We start from the raw sequence: 16463 nt of genomic DNA, 5'->3' as shown, positions 1-16463 counted from the left end.
ATTCATGAAGGAGGACGCGTGGGGGGGGGGGGAGCAGAAGGAAAATGGAAAGAATAATGATGGAGACAATGAGTGAGGGGGAGGGGGGGGTGATGAGAGAAGCAGATGCAGATGAAAGAGGGGATGATGATGAGACCAAAGTAGCAGTTATTTCGGGGGAAAGGAGGTGAAGAGCGGCGCTGAAGTAAGAGAGTTTTTTTTTTTACGACGGCTCCCTGCAAAAAAAAAAATGGCTCCGGTTCCCCCATCGCTCTAAATCATGTCACTTGGCTACATCCTGTCTGTTCTCCACTTCTCACTGGGCCTGAAGGCGATAAACAGGCCGGCTGCCTCATTGGAAACAGATGTTGTGAATTGGGAAAGAGACGGCAGCCCACGAAAGAAAGAAAGAGAGGTGTTCAGAGGCTAATGAGATCTTAATGAATGGAGCTAAAGCTGTAATCTTCATCAATAGCAACATGAAAAAGTCCAATATATGGATGTATTAGTTGTGTGTTGTGTAAACACAGTGAGGAGGAATAACAAGTGATGATTTGTGTTTGTTAACCAACAGTCAATCAGGGGCAAACATCCGCTTAAACATGAATAATGTGATATTTATCATGATGATTATTACGGTTTTATCACATCCACCTGGTTTCAAGTCAATCTGGGCTGAAGCCTGACCCCAGATCAGCCTCTGGGGGCAGCAGCCATTACCTCTGACAGGTGTGATATGGTGTTTACAATAAAATAGAGTCAAGTCACCTTCAAGAGTTTTACTACAAGATGTTGACTTTTCATGCACGATCAACTGGTGTGATTTATATCAACATCTACCTCTGTGCACCCCCATGATTGAATATGTGTACTACAGACAGACTGCCTGAGCATAACCTTGGGTCTTCACTGTGGCCTCGGCCATGTTTCTAAATGTTATCCAGTCCTGACCAGGGTCAAGCAGTGTTCATCTTATTCCTCCCTTTTAAATCTTGGTGACACTACCTGTTAGAATAGAGCTTAGAATTATTTATTTTTCCCTTCACTTCCTGCCACATGCATCCTCCTCCTCCTCCTCCTCCTCCTCAACAACAGCAGCGATTGTCTCCCGCGTTTCAAGCTCGTCCAGTCGATTTAGAGCGGATCACTCCCCCTTAAGCCAATCAACTTCAACTCTCACATGAGGAGCTGTCCTGGCGAGTGCTTATGTAGGACGACAGTGAAGGCGGGCTCACACGTTCAAATCCCCAAATGTTCGAAATAGTGTATAAATAGATAAATATGTATAACACTTAAGTGGTATGTTGGAATTGTCAGCTCCTCATCGCTTGTCTCTTGTCTTTAATCAAACCGTAAAACATTTCTTCACCTCAGATTTCAGTGATTTACATTTTGGGGTCTTGCTCTTTGTCCCCATAAGGAAGACAAGTCCTTACAAAGTGACTGTTTAATCAGATGTCCCCACAAAAATAGTTTTACTTGGACCACACACACACACACACAGACACACTAAGCAGCTGCACTGCACAGACCTACATGCATTTTCTTTTCCTTGCACACAGACATGGAATTTACTAATGATTTAAACAAATGTTTCTGCTCCCTCTCAGTTTTCCTTCTCGTGATGATGGTCATTGGCAAAATGATGAGAGAACTCCAGGGTGACACTCAGGACTGAGTCTGAGGCTTGAGACTGATCAGCAGCAGACATGTAAGTTGGGACTCGAACCCCGACACAGTAACCCAAACCAGAGCAGATACAGATAACCGGAGAGTCCCTGTCCAGCTGCTGAAACAAGAAGTGAGACGGAGAGGGAGGAAAAGGTCAGAGGAAACGTTCACCTGCCCATTGTTCAGCTGCTGTGGTGGAAACTGAACCCGGGAGAAGAAGTGGTAAGAAGTACCAGATGATATCCACCGGTTGCTGGAGGGGGTGGGCCCTGTTCTCCAAAGGGGGGTGGGAGCATTAGTCCCAACAGCCCTCAAATACACAGAGTATCTATTACACTGTAATAACACGCTTTATTCACTTATTTCTTCATTCATTCTATTAATTAACTGAGCCTTAATACCAAATATACTTTGTGCCAGTAGGAAACTTACTGAGGTTGTTACCAAACGGATCAGTCAAACTGAAACTGCCCTGGCATGATGTGAATGTGAACAGAGATAAAAGAGAGATGATAACAAATCCACTACAACACCCTGCGGCTCCGTCGGGCGGTTTCTATCAAGGATGCAGATTGTGAAAGCTTCTGTTTTGTCTTTGCATAAAAGATAAAGCCCGTGGATCTGTGAGCACATCTTTCAGCTCGGCCCATTTTCACATTCACACGCAGCGAAGAGGTCAGAAGGGCGGTGACCTCGGAGGAAAACGTGCGTCACAGGCGCCTCGTCCTGTTCGCCACAGTGTGTCCTCTGTGTGCGCTCGGACAGACGCACACTAGCAAGACACGGCGGCAAAGAAAAGCTTAAACATGTAGGACGCCTGCGAGAAATAATACTTCTGCAAAGGATAAAGCTGGATGAGGTGTTTATGGCAGTGATGTAATCAGGAGTCCACAGAGGTAACGGAGAAATCAGGACAGACAAAGCTGCTTTTATCCGGACAAATACCACTTTATTATAAACAGAATTCATTCTACAAAAATGTGTGCAGGGCGGAGGCTGGTGATAAACCACACAACACCGCTTTTAACCCGATGAAATGTCAGAGTCTGAGCCGCCCAGTTTAGAGGAAACAAACAAAATCAGAGGCAGCGATGCAGGAGCGCTGCTGGATGTGAGGGGGGGGGGGGGGGGGGGGGGGGGGGGGGGGGCAGGAGGTACTGCAGCGTGAAGCATCACCGAGCTGGAGGGGGAACAGAAACAGATTAGAAAGAAACTGGAATGTATTCAAGTAACCTGCGGGGGGAGGGAGGGGCAGCTACACTGTACGTCTGACACTCAGCCAATGACAAGGCGGCTTCTGCCCTTTAAAAAAAACCAACACAAGGTCCCGCGTCAGGCGTGCGATCACAGCCGTGTGCTTCCATCGGGGGGCAGCAGCTGACAGGTCAGTGACGCTCGTGTCCCGTGAAGCAGAAGCTTCACTAATTCATGCAACTTTCAAGTGCTTAAAATAACTTCCATCCCTCAGCTGCCCCAAACAGCTGCTTCCTCTTCATCCGTGGCTTCGTCAGCCAACAATCCGTTTTTCACCAGAAAGCTGCAGCGTCACTGACACAACAACCCGCCGGATCTCCTCGGCTGCCCCGCGGGCCGTCACAGCTTCAGCGGGATGACGGGCCAGTACTTGGGCTGCTTGAGGTCACAGCTCCGGTCGAACGAGAGCTGCATCGCTGCCTCCATGGCCAGGATCTTGGCCGCGTCCTCGCCGTACAGCTTCTTCATCTCGGCGCCGCGTCTCTCGCCGGGTCGCTCACAGGGGGGGGCCGCCGTGCTTCTCCAGGAGGGGGCGCGCAGGTCCCGGTCGGCCGGCACGTAGCTGTCCTGCTCCTCGGCCTCCATCTGCTGCTGCTTCTCTGGAAGAGCACGAGTGTTTTTATGTCACACGTCTCAGACTTATATTTAGGATTACAAATGTGCGTCCACAAGCAAAGTCTGTCAACACCCCCCCCCCCTGCCCCCCCCATGTCCTCTTACTCAGCTCCTCCCGGTGTCTCTCCGTCTGGGCGAAGTACTCCCGCAGCTCCTCGCTGATCTCCATGTTGCTGACGTCACACTCGATCTCGCTGTCCGAGCTGCTCTCCTCCTCCCTGGTGCTCTCCTTGCCGCGCCAGTCCACGTAGCGCTGGTGGCGCTGGTGGTGGCGCCGGCGGCTGCTGGGAGCCGGCTCCTGGACGTAGCCGGGGCCGTAGCCGGCCTCCAAGGCCCGGCTGTAGGCTCGCCTGTGCTTCTGGTGCCAGGCCATGGCCTGCTGGTAGTGCTGCCAGTAGCGGCTGTAGACGGGGCTGGAGAACCAGGACCTCACGGTGCTTATGTCCTCCTGGAAAAGACAAAGATCAGAGGGTATGATTCAGTTTCTCATGTAGTACCTTATTGATCTGTGTACCTCTATACACTTATATGGCTCTTATGCTATTTCTTATTTACTTATTGGATTTATTTAATCTTTTAAAGCACATTGAGCTGCCTTTAAATAAATGCTATTCCTTAGAGGGAGGCTACATAACTATTAAACTATAAAACTATATAAACACGCCCTGTGCAGCTTTATTGTATGATTCGTTATCACCAAGCTGAAGACTCCATTTCCCAGAATTCAACTCACCATGTCTGGAGCCTCTCCTGCTAACGCGCTGCTAACGATTAGCCACCGGTAGCCTGCAATGAAAGGACAGAAGAGCTAGCACGAACAAGCACGAACTAGGAGGCGCTAGCTAGCATAGAGCTAACTCCGCGCTTCAGCTACGTGAAGGCGACACAACGCTGCGTGAAAAACAGTGAGTATAAATACTTAACGCGTGTTATTTACACACGTTTACCTCAGTGACGTCTCCTTTGCTCGCGCTGCTTCCGCACACACTGCCTCCCAGCATCCTTTGAGCCCCAGCGACAGCAATACTGGCTGTGTGGCGCCCCCTGGTGAGCACAGAGCGAACATGCAGTTTTTTCATGTTCAATGTTCCATTTCAAGCTTCGGGATTTATGTGAAAGGATTAAAATGTGGAAATTAAATATCAAGTAATCCGAGTGATGTTTGTTTTACCCTAAAATGGGCCGTTTATATTTATATACTTTTTGTTTATATCCGGAACAGCGCCTCTCTGCAACCTCACCACTAGATGTCGCTAGATTCTACACACAATTATCAAACGACAGAATGTGTCATGAAAAGAATGATCATCTTCTCAAAAGATTTTACATTTACAATATATACTTGTATACTATTTTTTCAAATGTAATAAATTCACAGCTGCAAACAATGTATTTGTTAGAATAAAAGCATTGGCATTAGCAATAAACTGATATTAATGACACAAGACAAACAACAACATAAAGGGAAAAAGAACGTCCTTTTATCATAAACAAGTAAGTGCTCTACAAATAGGGCTTATTTTTATTATTATTGTGGAAAATAAAGTGAATAAAGCAGCAGAAATGATCTGAAAACTAAAGTTGATGTTTATCGACGTCTTCTCTCATTTTCTGAGACAGAAATTATGTATTTATATGTTAGGGCCAGACCTTTGCCTGTATATGTAGATGTTTGCACCAGTCGACACACACACTGAAACCTAATATGAGCAAGTGAGCAGATATCAGCCCCCTGCATCACACTGACTCTGCTGACCCCCTCACCCCCCACCCACCCGCGCACATAATTTATAACTCTATATTACTGGCACTATCACCAATCTCTGCACCTTAAAACGGAACGTAACTCTTTTACCGTATATATTGTTGTTTTTTATATTGTTCTATATTGTCGTTTTTATATTGTTGTTTGTAAAGTGCACCAACCACACCAAGGCAATTTCCTGTATGTGCAAATATACATGGCAATACAAATAATTCTGATTCTGATTCTGATATTTTGGGAAGCAGGTGTGAAGCGGAACAATGGGCCAGAGAGCGTTTGAGTGCGCTGACACATGTTCGACTCCATATCTGGGTCACGCTTCAGCTCCAGGCTTCAGAGCTTTCAGAGGAAAAGACAGATGTGCCTTTTCAAAGTGTGGTTGTTTGGACGTAGATTTTACTGGATATATTCTTTCTAAATTTGTTCTGCTTTATTATATATATATATATATATATATATATATATATATATATATATATATATATATATATATATTATATCAAGCCTCCAACACCTTATATTCATATTTGGTCATGAATGATTAAGTTAATCAATAAAATCAATTGTAAGGATCCTGCTCTGCTCTCATCATCAAACACCTGAAACACTTTCTAAAGCCTTGTTCTCACACAACCTTGTGAACGCAACATCTCAGGAACACCTCCAGGGGATTTCTGAAAATTTGGTGCAAATGTTTTCTTGGACATTAAGATGAACTGATTAGATTTAGGTGATCAAAGGTCAAAGTTCATGAAGGCTTCATACAACCAGTTTTTTACCTCCTGAGCACGAGATCTCACTTCGGTGTTTTGGCATTCAACCACAAGGCAGTAATTCTTCTTCTAATGCTGTCCTTCACATGAAGGTATAAATGAAGACGGTATGTATATTTATATATATATATATATATTGTTTTCATCACTTTCTCATGCGGTCTGTGTTCATTCTTTATATACAGTCTTTATATACAGTCTATGATGGTAACACAAGCCCACTTCCTGTTTGGATGCCCTAACTCACTCCTCTGTGTGGGAGGTTGAGGTCTGGTGCTGCAGAGCCATGCACGAGGCGGCACTCTGCTGCATAAGTGTCTTGACCAGTAAGATGCATGGACCGAAGCTGTGGTTTGCTCTGCTTCTGTCACTGATCTTCTGTGTTGAGAGCAAAGGTATCGTACAGAAACTACTTCTTACAGCGTATAACTTACAGGAGACTGTTCCGTACGTCCCTCCAGTGTGCACAAGTACAACTGAGGTTATCATTATATTTGTCATATCATTATAACGTGCACCATCATAACAGAGAGAAACAGGGGATCAGAATGTGAACTGGTGTATCAACATGGAGAGGACTTTGAGACCAGTTGTGACTCCAGGTTCAGATCAATGATGGACAATCAGACTTTGTTCCTTCATCTGAGCAGCTTGACCCCAGAGGACGAGGTGAACGTCACCTGTGAGTGTACAGATCTGGATGGAATATTTCACCTGCGTCTCAATGTCACTGTGGAAGGTGAGTGAATGCTTAATGTGTGCCGACCTGTTTACATCCGTAAAGTTAAAAACCACAAAACACAATCCAGAAATCTTGATGTTGTCATGTTTTAATTACAGATTATTAGCACCTTAAGAACATAACAAGGTTTAAAAGATCTGTCTCAATGGGAATTAAATAATAATAATAATATATTTATATACATACATATGATGCTTATCTGACGATGTTTGTTCTATGCAGAGGAGGCAATCGCCAGCAGCTCGTCTGAAGAGCTTATTCCTTATGTTGTAATCGTTGTGATTCTCTTCATGGTTACATCTGGAGCGATCCTGGGACTTATCTGCAGAAATACTTGCAACAGGTAAGAGACTAATATGGTGCTGATGGAGAATAAAGTGTAATTTTTTTTAATAATCACATGATTTTATTATAATATTATCAGAACCTAATGAGATGTTTGTCGTTCACTACACAGAGGACAACAGGAAGCCACCACCGGTCATCCAGATGTGGTACTGAGCACCAGTACGTTTGTTTCTTATCAATTAATCCAATAACAAAAATGAAAACCTGTTTCTAAACGTGTGTTGCTCCACAAGCACCAGGAGACATTGAGCCATACAGCACCTTCATGCAGAGAGAGAGTGGACTTTATTCTGTTTTTAATATTCCCAGATTGAATTCATATTACATAACATTTCCTTTAGCTGACACTTTTATCCACAGCAACTTACAATAGGTGCATTCAACCATGAGGGTACAAACCAGAGCAACAAGAATCAAGAAAGTACAATTTCCTTAAAGAAAGAATTCTCGAGTGTCTCCATGTGATGCTTGTTTTCATGTTGATGTAACAAACTTAACTTTGAGTTTTAATCATTCTAATCAAACTTGATTGTTTCGCTTATGTTTTATTCACCTTGAGTTTCATGTTTTTGTTTTTAAAATAGTAAAACTGTGAATAAATGAGTGATCTAATAAACTCTTGTTCTCTGGTTGTCTTGTTCTCGCTCTCCCTCTCTCTTTCTCTCTCTCTCTCTCTCTCTCTCTCTCTCTCTCTCTCTCTCTCTCTCTCTCTATATATATATATATACATCATTTAGGAGCCTGCATAGATTCAAGAGACTGACACACAGGACAGTTGAGTCAATTACACAATTAGAATCTTTAGCTCATTACGATTTTCCTCGACTGGAAGAATCTTGATGAATCCACCGTTTCTATTAATAACTCATTAATTGACTTTAATCATGTGACTGTTTGGGTTGAATCGTGGAACCTGACCTCAGAAAGAGAAACAGTGTTGTTGATGGATTTTGCAACAAATCCTTATCATGCTTGTATCTCATGACTCTGATGCTCCAACATCCTTTATTTACATGAACGTGTTTTGCAGTTAGTGTGGAAGGTGAGTTTGTCTGTGCATGTTTCACTTCCTTTGAATCAGAAGAGATATAAATAACACACTAGCCCACCACAGCACTGAGCTGTTAAAGTGCTTACATCCCCTTCAGTGTCAGTAGAACAGAAGAAATGGTTTCATGCAGCCCGTAGCTCCAGGATCCTGCTCTGCTCTGATCATCAAACACCTGAAACACTTTCTAAAGCCTTGTTCTCACCAGTGTTAATTTTGGCAGCTATTTTTGATTTAGTCTTAGTCTTTTGACGAAAATGTATATTAGTTTTAGTCACATTTAGTCATTTTTATCCTTCTTAGTTTTAGTCTAGTTTTCGTCGACGAAAACTCAGAACATTTTAGTCTAGTTTTAGTCACATTTAATAGCCACATTAAACTCCTTTTCTATAAAAACACATAGCTGCAGCCTAATAGCTTAAAAATATATATTTAATTTTAAATGTAAAAACAAAAAGTGAGAGCAGGTCAGACTGGAGGCGAACACAGATACTGCAGCTCGGTAGAAACCAATTTGATATTCTAACATTTAACAATACAGTACAAAATGGTTTTATGTATGTGGGTCTAGATACAGCATTAAAGTCATAAAGTTATTTTGAGAAGTGATGGCCTATTTATATGTCAAGATAAAAAAAAAGAATCAACAGAAGAATGCGGAAGCATATTGCATTCACTTTATTTTTTTATTTTTTGGGGCATTTGTCCCGGAATTTCTGAGATAATTATCACAGAAAAACAGAAAAAAAAAAATTGTGAAGTGAATGTAATACGCGACTGTAGAAGAAAGCTTATTTAAAGTTCTAAACATATTTAGGTTGTTTTTTTCTCACTTTCTGTATGTCATATAGTGACCATTACATTATGCAAATTAGGCGATGACGTCATTTAGCGACATCTAGCGACTTTTAGGACAGCCAATATTTACATTCCTTACTGAGGAGTTGGCAACACTGGTTCTCACACAACCTTGTGAACGCAACATCTCAGGAACACCTCCAGGGGATTTCTGCCACTTTGGTACAAACGTTCACTTGGACATTTAGATGAACTGCTTAGATTTAGGTAGTCAAAGGTCAAAAGGTCATGACGACTTCATACAACATGTGTTTTACCTCCTGAGAACGAGATCTCACTTCTGTGTTTCAGCTTTCAACCACAAGGCAGTAATTCTACTTCTAATGCTGTCCTTCACATGAAGGTATAAATGAAGACGGTATGTATATATATATATATATATATATATATATATATATATATATTTTCATTACTTTCTCATGCGGTCTGTGTTCATTCTTTATATACAGTCTTTATATACAGTCTATGATGGTAACACAAGCCCACTTCCTGTTTGGATGCCCTAACTCACTCCTCTGTGTGGGAGGTTGAGGTCTGGTGCTGCAGAGCCATGTACGAGGCGGCGCTCTGCTGCATAAGTGTCTTGACCAGAAAGATGCATGGACTGAAACTGTGGTTTGCTCTGCTTCTATCGCTGATCTTCTGTGTTGAGAGCAAAGGTATCGTACAGAAACTACTTCTTACAGCGTATAACTTACAGGAGACTGTTCTCTGTTTATCCCTCTTTCCTTGATAAGTGGAATATGTGGAATGTGTTTATTTAATTCATTTATGCATCTTTTAATCTTTCAGTTTCTAGCTCACTGGCTTGGCAACATGTGAAAACCACCTGGAAAGAACCGTACGTCGCTCCAGTGTGCACAAGTACAACTGAGGTTATCATTATATTTGTAACGTGCACCATCATAACAGAGAGAAACAGGGGATCAGAATGTGAACTGGTGTATCATCATGGAGAGGACTTTGAGACCAGTTGTGACTCCAGGTTCAGATCAATGATGGACAATCAGACTTTGTTCCTTCATCTGAGCAGCTTGACCCCAGAGGACGAGGTGATCGTCACCTGTGAGTGTACGAGTCTGGATGGAATATTTCACCTGCGTCTCATTGTCACTGTGGAAGGTTAGTGAATACTTAATGTGTGATGACCTGTTTACATCCGTAAAGTTAAAAACCACAAAACACAATCCAGAAATCTTGATGTTGTCATGTTTTAATTACAGTTTATTTGCACCTTAAGAACATAACAAGGTTTAAAAGATCTGTCTGGGATTTGAATTAATAATAATAATAATATATATTTATATGATGTTTATCTGACGATGTTTGTTCTATGCAGAGGAGGCAATCGCCAGCAGCTCGTCTGAAGAGCTTATTCCTTATGTTGTAATCGGTGTGATTCTCTTCATAGTTACATCTGGAGCGATCCTGGGACTTATCTGCAGAAACACTTGCAACAGGTAAGAGACTAATATGATGCTGATGGAGAATAATAGTCATAATAGCTTCAAGTGCAAAGGCTGGTTTGAATTGATTTTATTATAATATGATCAGAACCTAATGAGATGTTTGTCGTTCACTCCACAGACGACAACAGGAAGCCACCACCGGTCATCCAGACGTGGTACTGAGCACCAAAACCTTTGTTTCTTATCAATTAATCCAATAACAAAATGAAAACCTCTTTCTAACTGTGTTGCTCCACAGGAACAAGGAGACATTGAGCCATACAGCACCTTCATGCAGAGAGAGAGTGGACTTTATTCTGTTGTTAACATATCCAGATTGAATTCATGTGTTTCTGAAGGAGATGAAACGAATTCAGGGACAATTTTGTAGCATCTGCCTCCACGTGATGCTGGTTTTTATGTTGATGTAACAAACTTAACGCTGAGTTTGAACCGTTTTACTCATACTTGATTGTTTTTGTTTTTAAAATAGTAAAACTGTGAATAAATTAGTGATCTAATAAACTCTTGATCTACATTCAGGCAGAATCAAACCTGAGACGTTGTTTTGTTGTCTCCTCTCAGATGCAGTTTATGTTTCCTATTCTTTCCCCAATATGGGATTAATAAAGGATTATGTTATCTTTTCTGTTATTATCTTCTATCATCTTTCTCTTTTTCTTTCACCCTCTATACTTTCTCTCTCTCTTTCACTCTCTCTCTCCCTCATCACTTTCTTTTTTACGAATCACTTGGCAATAATTCAGATTCGCATTGTCCACAAGGTGGCGCTGTTAAGCTATCTTAACTGTTTTTTGATCAGGGCAATAATCCTTATATTTGTCAGTTTTTTCTGGGCACATTAGCAAATTATAATATCTGACAGAAACATAATGGTGATCATGACCAGCCTTTTACTTTAAATCACTAAATATACTTGATATGTAAATAAAATAAATAATACCTTTTATTAAAATACCTGTTTTAGTTTAGCCTGACGCCCTTCGACATCTGTTATTTATAACAAAGTCTTGATGCATAAGATTCATGTCAAATTCATCCCCGTATGTTTAAGCGTGAGAATAATTTTCTTTCATTCTCATTTCCCCTTTAAACCTTCCCCTTTATTTCCAGAGGAACTCTGAGGTCACGAGTTGTGGCTGATGAAACTAAGTTTAGTCAGAAGTGAGGCAGCAGAACAGGAAAAACCAGCTGGGAAATCCAGATATACATAATTTCCATGCATAAATATTCAGTGCTAGAAATTCAATGTCTTTTTTGTTTCAAATCCCGATGACACAGATTTACTTCCATATATTTGTATGATCAAAAAGTAGAAAGAAAGGTACACTTGAGTAAGAAATAAAATAGTACTACATTCAATTTTACATTTTCTACTGGGGGGGGGAGGGGGTAAGTTGCTTTAAATATACTTAAAGTAACATTGTAAGTACTTGTTAAAAGTCAAAGTAACTTAGTTTTATAGTGAAGCTGCAGATGATGATTCTAAAAAAACGAATTGTAATTGTTTGAATGTTTCTTCATCTGGCTGCTGCTGCTCCTGCAGGAGGCTGGGCCTGCTCTGATTGGATCACTGAACTAAAAAAATGCAGTTGAGAAGCAAGTACAGATATATTTGCTGATAACTGTGGACGGGGAAATCTGAAAAGTACCTGAAAATAAATCTACTTATAATTGTGCCTGTAAACTAAATCCACCTAAAACTAATAATTACTGCTCATGTATTGTATAATGCAGTTAATCTGTACCACACCTTATTTATTCACTGGATATGATCTCATGAGTTCATGTAATATGGAAAATGAAACCTTATTTGTTATATATACACTCACATCCTGCTCTCTGCTTCACCCTGCATTGATGAGATGTTTCCTGTACAGTCGCTGTACAAACTCCACTCCTGACAATGTGTCAAACTTGAATGCTTATATTTTTTGTCGTCTTTTGTATTCTGTATTTAGCCTTTTCTTTGCTCTTTGTGAAATTGCCCATGTCATGCTTTTGTAATACATTCATTTTTCCTTAATTGGCATCAATAAAGTACAATCAATCTCTTTGGTAACCTGGTAACCCCCCCTCACAGTTTACTTTCTCTTTCTTTTACGCCTGTTAAAGCACCCAGGCAGAAGTGAAAGCACACAGTCCACTCTACAGCACTGAGAGAAGATGTTGCACATTCTCATCCTTGGATGTTTGCAGTTTTCAGGTAAGTTACACTATTTACATCCTGTGTAGTATTACAGGACAGATGTGCTCTTTGTTTTATGTCCTCATTTTTACTTTTCCTAATGTGACCATTCACTGGAAATGAAAGCTTGTCATGTATTACTGAACTGTATGATGAACTAAGAGCCTATTTACATATACGTGTGTTTCTGTGTGTGTGTGAATATAAATGTTTATATATGTATATATATTTATGTATACATATATCAAGTCTGTTCTTATAGACTCATTTATTTTCCAGCCTCAGCCTCCCTAATTAATGGATATGGTAATACAATAGCTGAGTATGGTGGGGAGGCACATTACAGCTGCTCAGTGGCCAACCCAACAGGTGAGGATCATCTTTTAAATGCTATTGTTTTATTGTGGTAACATCTCAGGCTGGTTTCAGTGATCTCTCTGAACAGCTGCTGTCCTTCACTCATCAGACCTGCCGTGTGTTCACTGTAAATATTGATATAGAGATTTGTGTTTCGTTTCCCAGCGGGTGTGCTGCAGATCACATGGCAGAGGCTTTTCAAAGATGGGCCGATAGAGAACCTGGCAACCTTCAGCAAGCGGTTTGGTCAGCAAGTCAACGAGCCTTACCTTGGAAAAGTCACATTAACAGAAGCGTCCCTGAACTCGACCTCCATCAGTCTGAGCAACGTCTCGTGGCAGGACGAGAGCTGCTACATCTGCTCATTCAACGCGTATCCCGATGGCTCCAAACAACAGCAGACTTGTCTCAGCGTGCAAGGTAACGTACATAGAGACAGATGGACATAAAATGGACAGAATAGATTTTTGGGGGTGGAAACTTAAAGGAGAACAATCCCAGCAGCTGTTAGTCTTGTTTCTGTTGTCCTCAATTAGTTGAAGCCAAAAATATTTATTTTTTTTATTGACTTTTACTTTAAAACCTTGAATCTGTGAGGTGCAATCATAAATAAATATGGACGACCCGTCTTCCTCCCACTATCCAGAAATGAAGCCCAAATATCCCGGATACAAACGCCGCCATCTTGCGGATTTGGAGCCTGCATCTTTAGTTTGGTCATCCACTAACATGGAGGAGGCGGGGTATGTGATACTGCAGTCAGCCACCAGATGGCAATTGAGATGCTTTGGCTTCACTTTTGGGGGAATGTCATGTCGTCCATCTTTATCTGTCATACTCTAGGTGTAGCCAATGAATTTAAGTGGTTAAATTGTAAAGTTTAACATTCAGTGATTGTGTAATCTTTGTCGCTAAACCTCTAAATTCTCACAATGAAAAGTTTGACTTCTTCTCACAGGAATATCCTCGGTGGAGACAGCGTATGATCCCAGAGCTGCACGTGGGGGAGACGGCATGGAGGTGGAGTTTAGCTGCTCAGCCACAGGGAAACCAGTACCGACCATTGACTGGGACGTTTCACCAGGTGCTGCCCGTCTTTACCAATCACAGACTACGACAGAAACTAACGGTGACCACACGTTCACCAGCAGCAACAACATCACGCTGCAAGTACCTGCAGGCTGGAGTGGACACGTGGACTGTCTGCTGAACAGGGGAGCGAGAGGACAGAGGAGGGAGAGGATCCCCTTCTCTGTAGGTCTTCAGCATCCGAAGAAGGAGGATGGTAATAATAATAATAACAATACATCATTTCTTTATATATACCACGTTTCCTTTTGAGGGTCAGGGGGGAGCTGAAGCTATAATGTATGTATGTAAAGAAAAACCTATTCAGCTAAGAGGTTTATTATGGGTACATGAATTGTGGTGAACCAGACTATTGCTAGTTCCCTTTTAAGCCCCAAAAAATCAAACCTATAGACTAAAAATGTTAACGTCTTTCACTATAGATTTCACATACATGATTATAATGAGCAGACTAGTCGTTGATTATTAATGTCTCATTGTTCAGTGAACAGGGAAGTAAAGGAAATCCCTGAAACCCATCTTCATGTGCTGTGACCTTAAGAACAATGAGCCTTGTTGTTATTTGCAACCAACAGTCTGACTCAGAGTCATGGGAATTGAAACCTCACCTAGCTCTTAATTGGGGTCATTCCCTCCCTGTGACGTGTAGCGAACCCCCTGTGGATGCTTTAGTCTAATAGACTTCAAATGAATATGCAGGATTGATGGAAACAGAAGCTGATCCATCCACTGACAGGCAGGTCCCCCAACGTATCGAGCTTATGGCCCCCAGAGTTTTACAGAGTCAGCTGTGCAGTGGCTCATTTAATCAGGGAAGTCTCATTTTCACATCTGACTTTAGCTTTCATTATTGAGAAATAAAAACCCATGGTACAATAACCTCTGTTGACACATATGAGTCCTCAGGGATTTTAAGCTTTAAAAAGAAAGCTGACTGGGAGAAATTCCCTACGACCTCATTTGAGGAAACATATCTTCTCCCTGAAGAACCTGAGTAACCTCCTGTTTGTTCTTCTCTCTCTAGAGAAGAGAAAGCCTCACCTGTTGCTCTCAGTTATAATCCCCTCTCTTTGTATTATTACCTTCATCGCGGCTGCTGTTGTTGTCCTCACTAAGAGAAAAAGGTGAGATACAAAACTGTGTGTTGTTTCCTTTATGGCAAAAATGTGATTTGTGTAATCTTGTCGAGCATCAACCTAGTGCCATAATATCCTGTATCTTATGCGTGAGTAATGTTCTGCACACAGTATGATAAAGTCTGTTCTCTGCTTTGCAGTTTGATGCAAAGAATAAACCATCATTCAAAGAGAAAGAAGCCTGACACAGATGTAGACTTTGGGACATTCTTGCATTTAACCCATGGAGACGTCAACGCAGCAAACAAAGAGAAGACTTCCTGTTGAATTTCCATTTGTTTTTCACTTCAGATCTCAGCACTTTATTCACATTATTCACTTTATTCGTGGCGCATGAGGCAGAAAGCGTGTTGAGGATGTGTAGGATGTAAAAATATAAGAAAAAGGACTGATGTTAGGAGAAGGAGCCTGAGGATGAGAATCCTGAGACAAAAGCTAGATTCCTCTTCAACTTTACTCTCATTGATGTGTGTGCACAATTATCACTTTGCTTATGATTTTGATCCATCGGAAGTTTGGAATGTTGGTTCAGGATCATCTACTTTTTTGGGCGTTTGCCTGTTGCACCCAAAGTCCATCGTAACGCTCCTGAGCAGAATTAAAACCTCAATTAAAAATACTGTTTATTTAACTTAAGTGCAATATAAATTTACTTCATGCTAATCTAACCTCAGCGACCTACTGATAGAAGTCAAATGAGAACTCACAAATGTCCTGAATCATCTTTATGAATATATTGAAGGTTTGAATCAGACATAATATTTAATACCATATTCAGACATAATATATAATATTTAATACCACATTAACCATATTTTTGTTCTGCATATTTATTTTGATTGTTAACTGTATTTTTCTTGTGATATTGCATATATCTCAATTATTTTTTACTCACATATCTAGAAGGCACATTTACTGTGTGGGTGTGGCTGTGTGTGTGTGTGTGTCCGCGTCTATGTTCTTACATAATCTCAATCATTGTATCATACTGCCCATCATTGTCAATTAAAATATTCTGCTTTAATGTCTGAACGTGATTTCATTACTCTTCAAAATAAATGAGGATCCTCACATGATGGCATTTATGGACAAATATATATTTTCCAAACAACAAATACGCATAAGGAAAAGAACTGGAGATATGGTAGTACATTATAGCAAGGCTGAGATC

The 16463-nt window shown here is 41.1% G+C and overlaps 3 protein-coding genes and 1 long non-coding RNA gene across 5 annotated transcripts; 3 read left to right on the top strand and 1 right to left on the bottom strand.

Annotated features, from left to right (window-relative positions):
• Nucleotides 1–2791: 2791 nt before the first annotated feature.
• Nucleotides 2792–4554, bottom strand: gemin8 (gem (nuclear organelle) associated protein 8). Of its 2 annotated transcripts, none has more exons than XM_062380144.1 (4): nt 4461–4554; nt 4253–4305; nt 3625–3967; nt 2792–3503 (listed from the first exon to the last, which is right to left on the bottom strand). In XM_062380144.1, exons 2-4 carry the CDS (start codon nt 4253–4255, stop codon nt 3244–3246), a joined length of 606 nt encoding a protein of 201 aa, XP_062236128.1. In that variant the 5' UTR covers nt 4256–4305; nt 4461–4554; the 3' UTR covers nt 2792–3243. The 2 variants fall into 2 exon arrangements, with proteins under 2 accessions (XP_062236128.1, XP_062236129.1); XM_062380145.1 differs by having other exon boundaries at nt 4467–4512.
• Nucleotides 4555–5858: 1304 nt separating this feature from the next.
• On the top strand, nt 5859–7725 carry LOC133933735 (uncharacterized). Its single transcript, XR_009912097.1, has 3 exons — nt 5859–6796; nt 7022–7142; nt 7257–7725. It is a non-coding gene; the product is annotated as an uncharacterized LOC133933735 (long non-coding RNA).
• A 1715-nt stretch (nt 7726–9440) lies between these two features.
• Nucleotides 9441–11030, top strand: LOC133933722 (uncharacterized). The gene is made up of 5 exons (XM_062380908.1): nt 9441–9712; nt 9846–10175; nt 10393–10513; nt 10641–10677; nt 10761–11030. Exons 1-5 carry the CDS (start codon nt 9604–9606, stop codon nt 10890–10892), a joined length of 729 nt encoding a protein of 242 aa, XP_062236892.1. The 5' UTR covers nt 9441–9603; the 3' UTR covers nt 10893–11030.
• Nucleotides 11031–12605: 1575 nt separating this feature from the next.
• On the top strand, nt 12606–16307 carry LOC133933260 (nectin-3-like). Its single transcript, XM_062380232.1, has 6 exons — nt 12606–12728; nt 12990–13079; nt 13233–13487; nt 14026–14352; nt 15181–15280; nt 15433–16307. The coding sequence occupies exons 1-6, from the start codon at nt 12689–12691 to the stop codon at nt 15557–15559; spliced, it is 939 nt and encodes a 312-aa protein (XP_062236216.1). The 5' UTR covers nt 12606–12688; the 3' UTR covers nt 15560–16307.
• Nucleotides 16308–16463: the final 156 nt, after the last annotated feature.

The sequence above is a fragment of the Platichthys flesus genome, chromosome 22 (assembly GCF_949316205.1).
Source record: "Platichthys flesus chromosome 22, fPlaFle2.1, whole genome shotgun sequence".
NCBI classification, from domain to species: Eukaryota; Metazoa; Chordata; class Actinopteri; order Pleuronectiformes; family Pleuronectidae; genus Platichthys; species Platichthys flesus.
The sequence above is the reverse complement of the archived record's forward strand: the minus strand, read 5'-3'. Positions and strand labels throughout refer to the sequence as shown.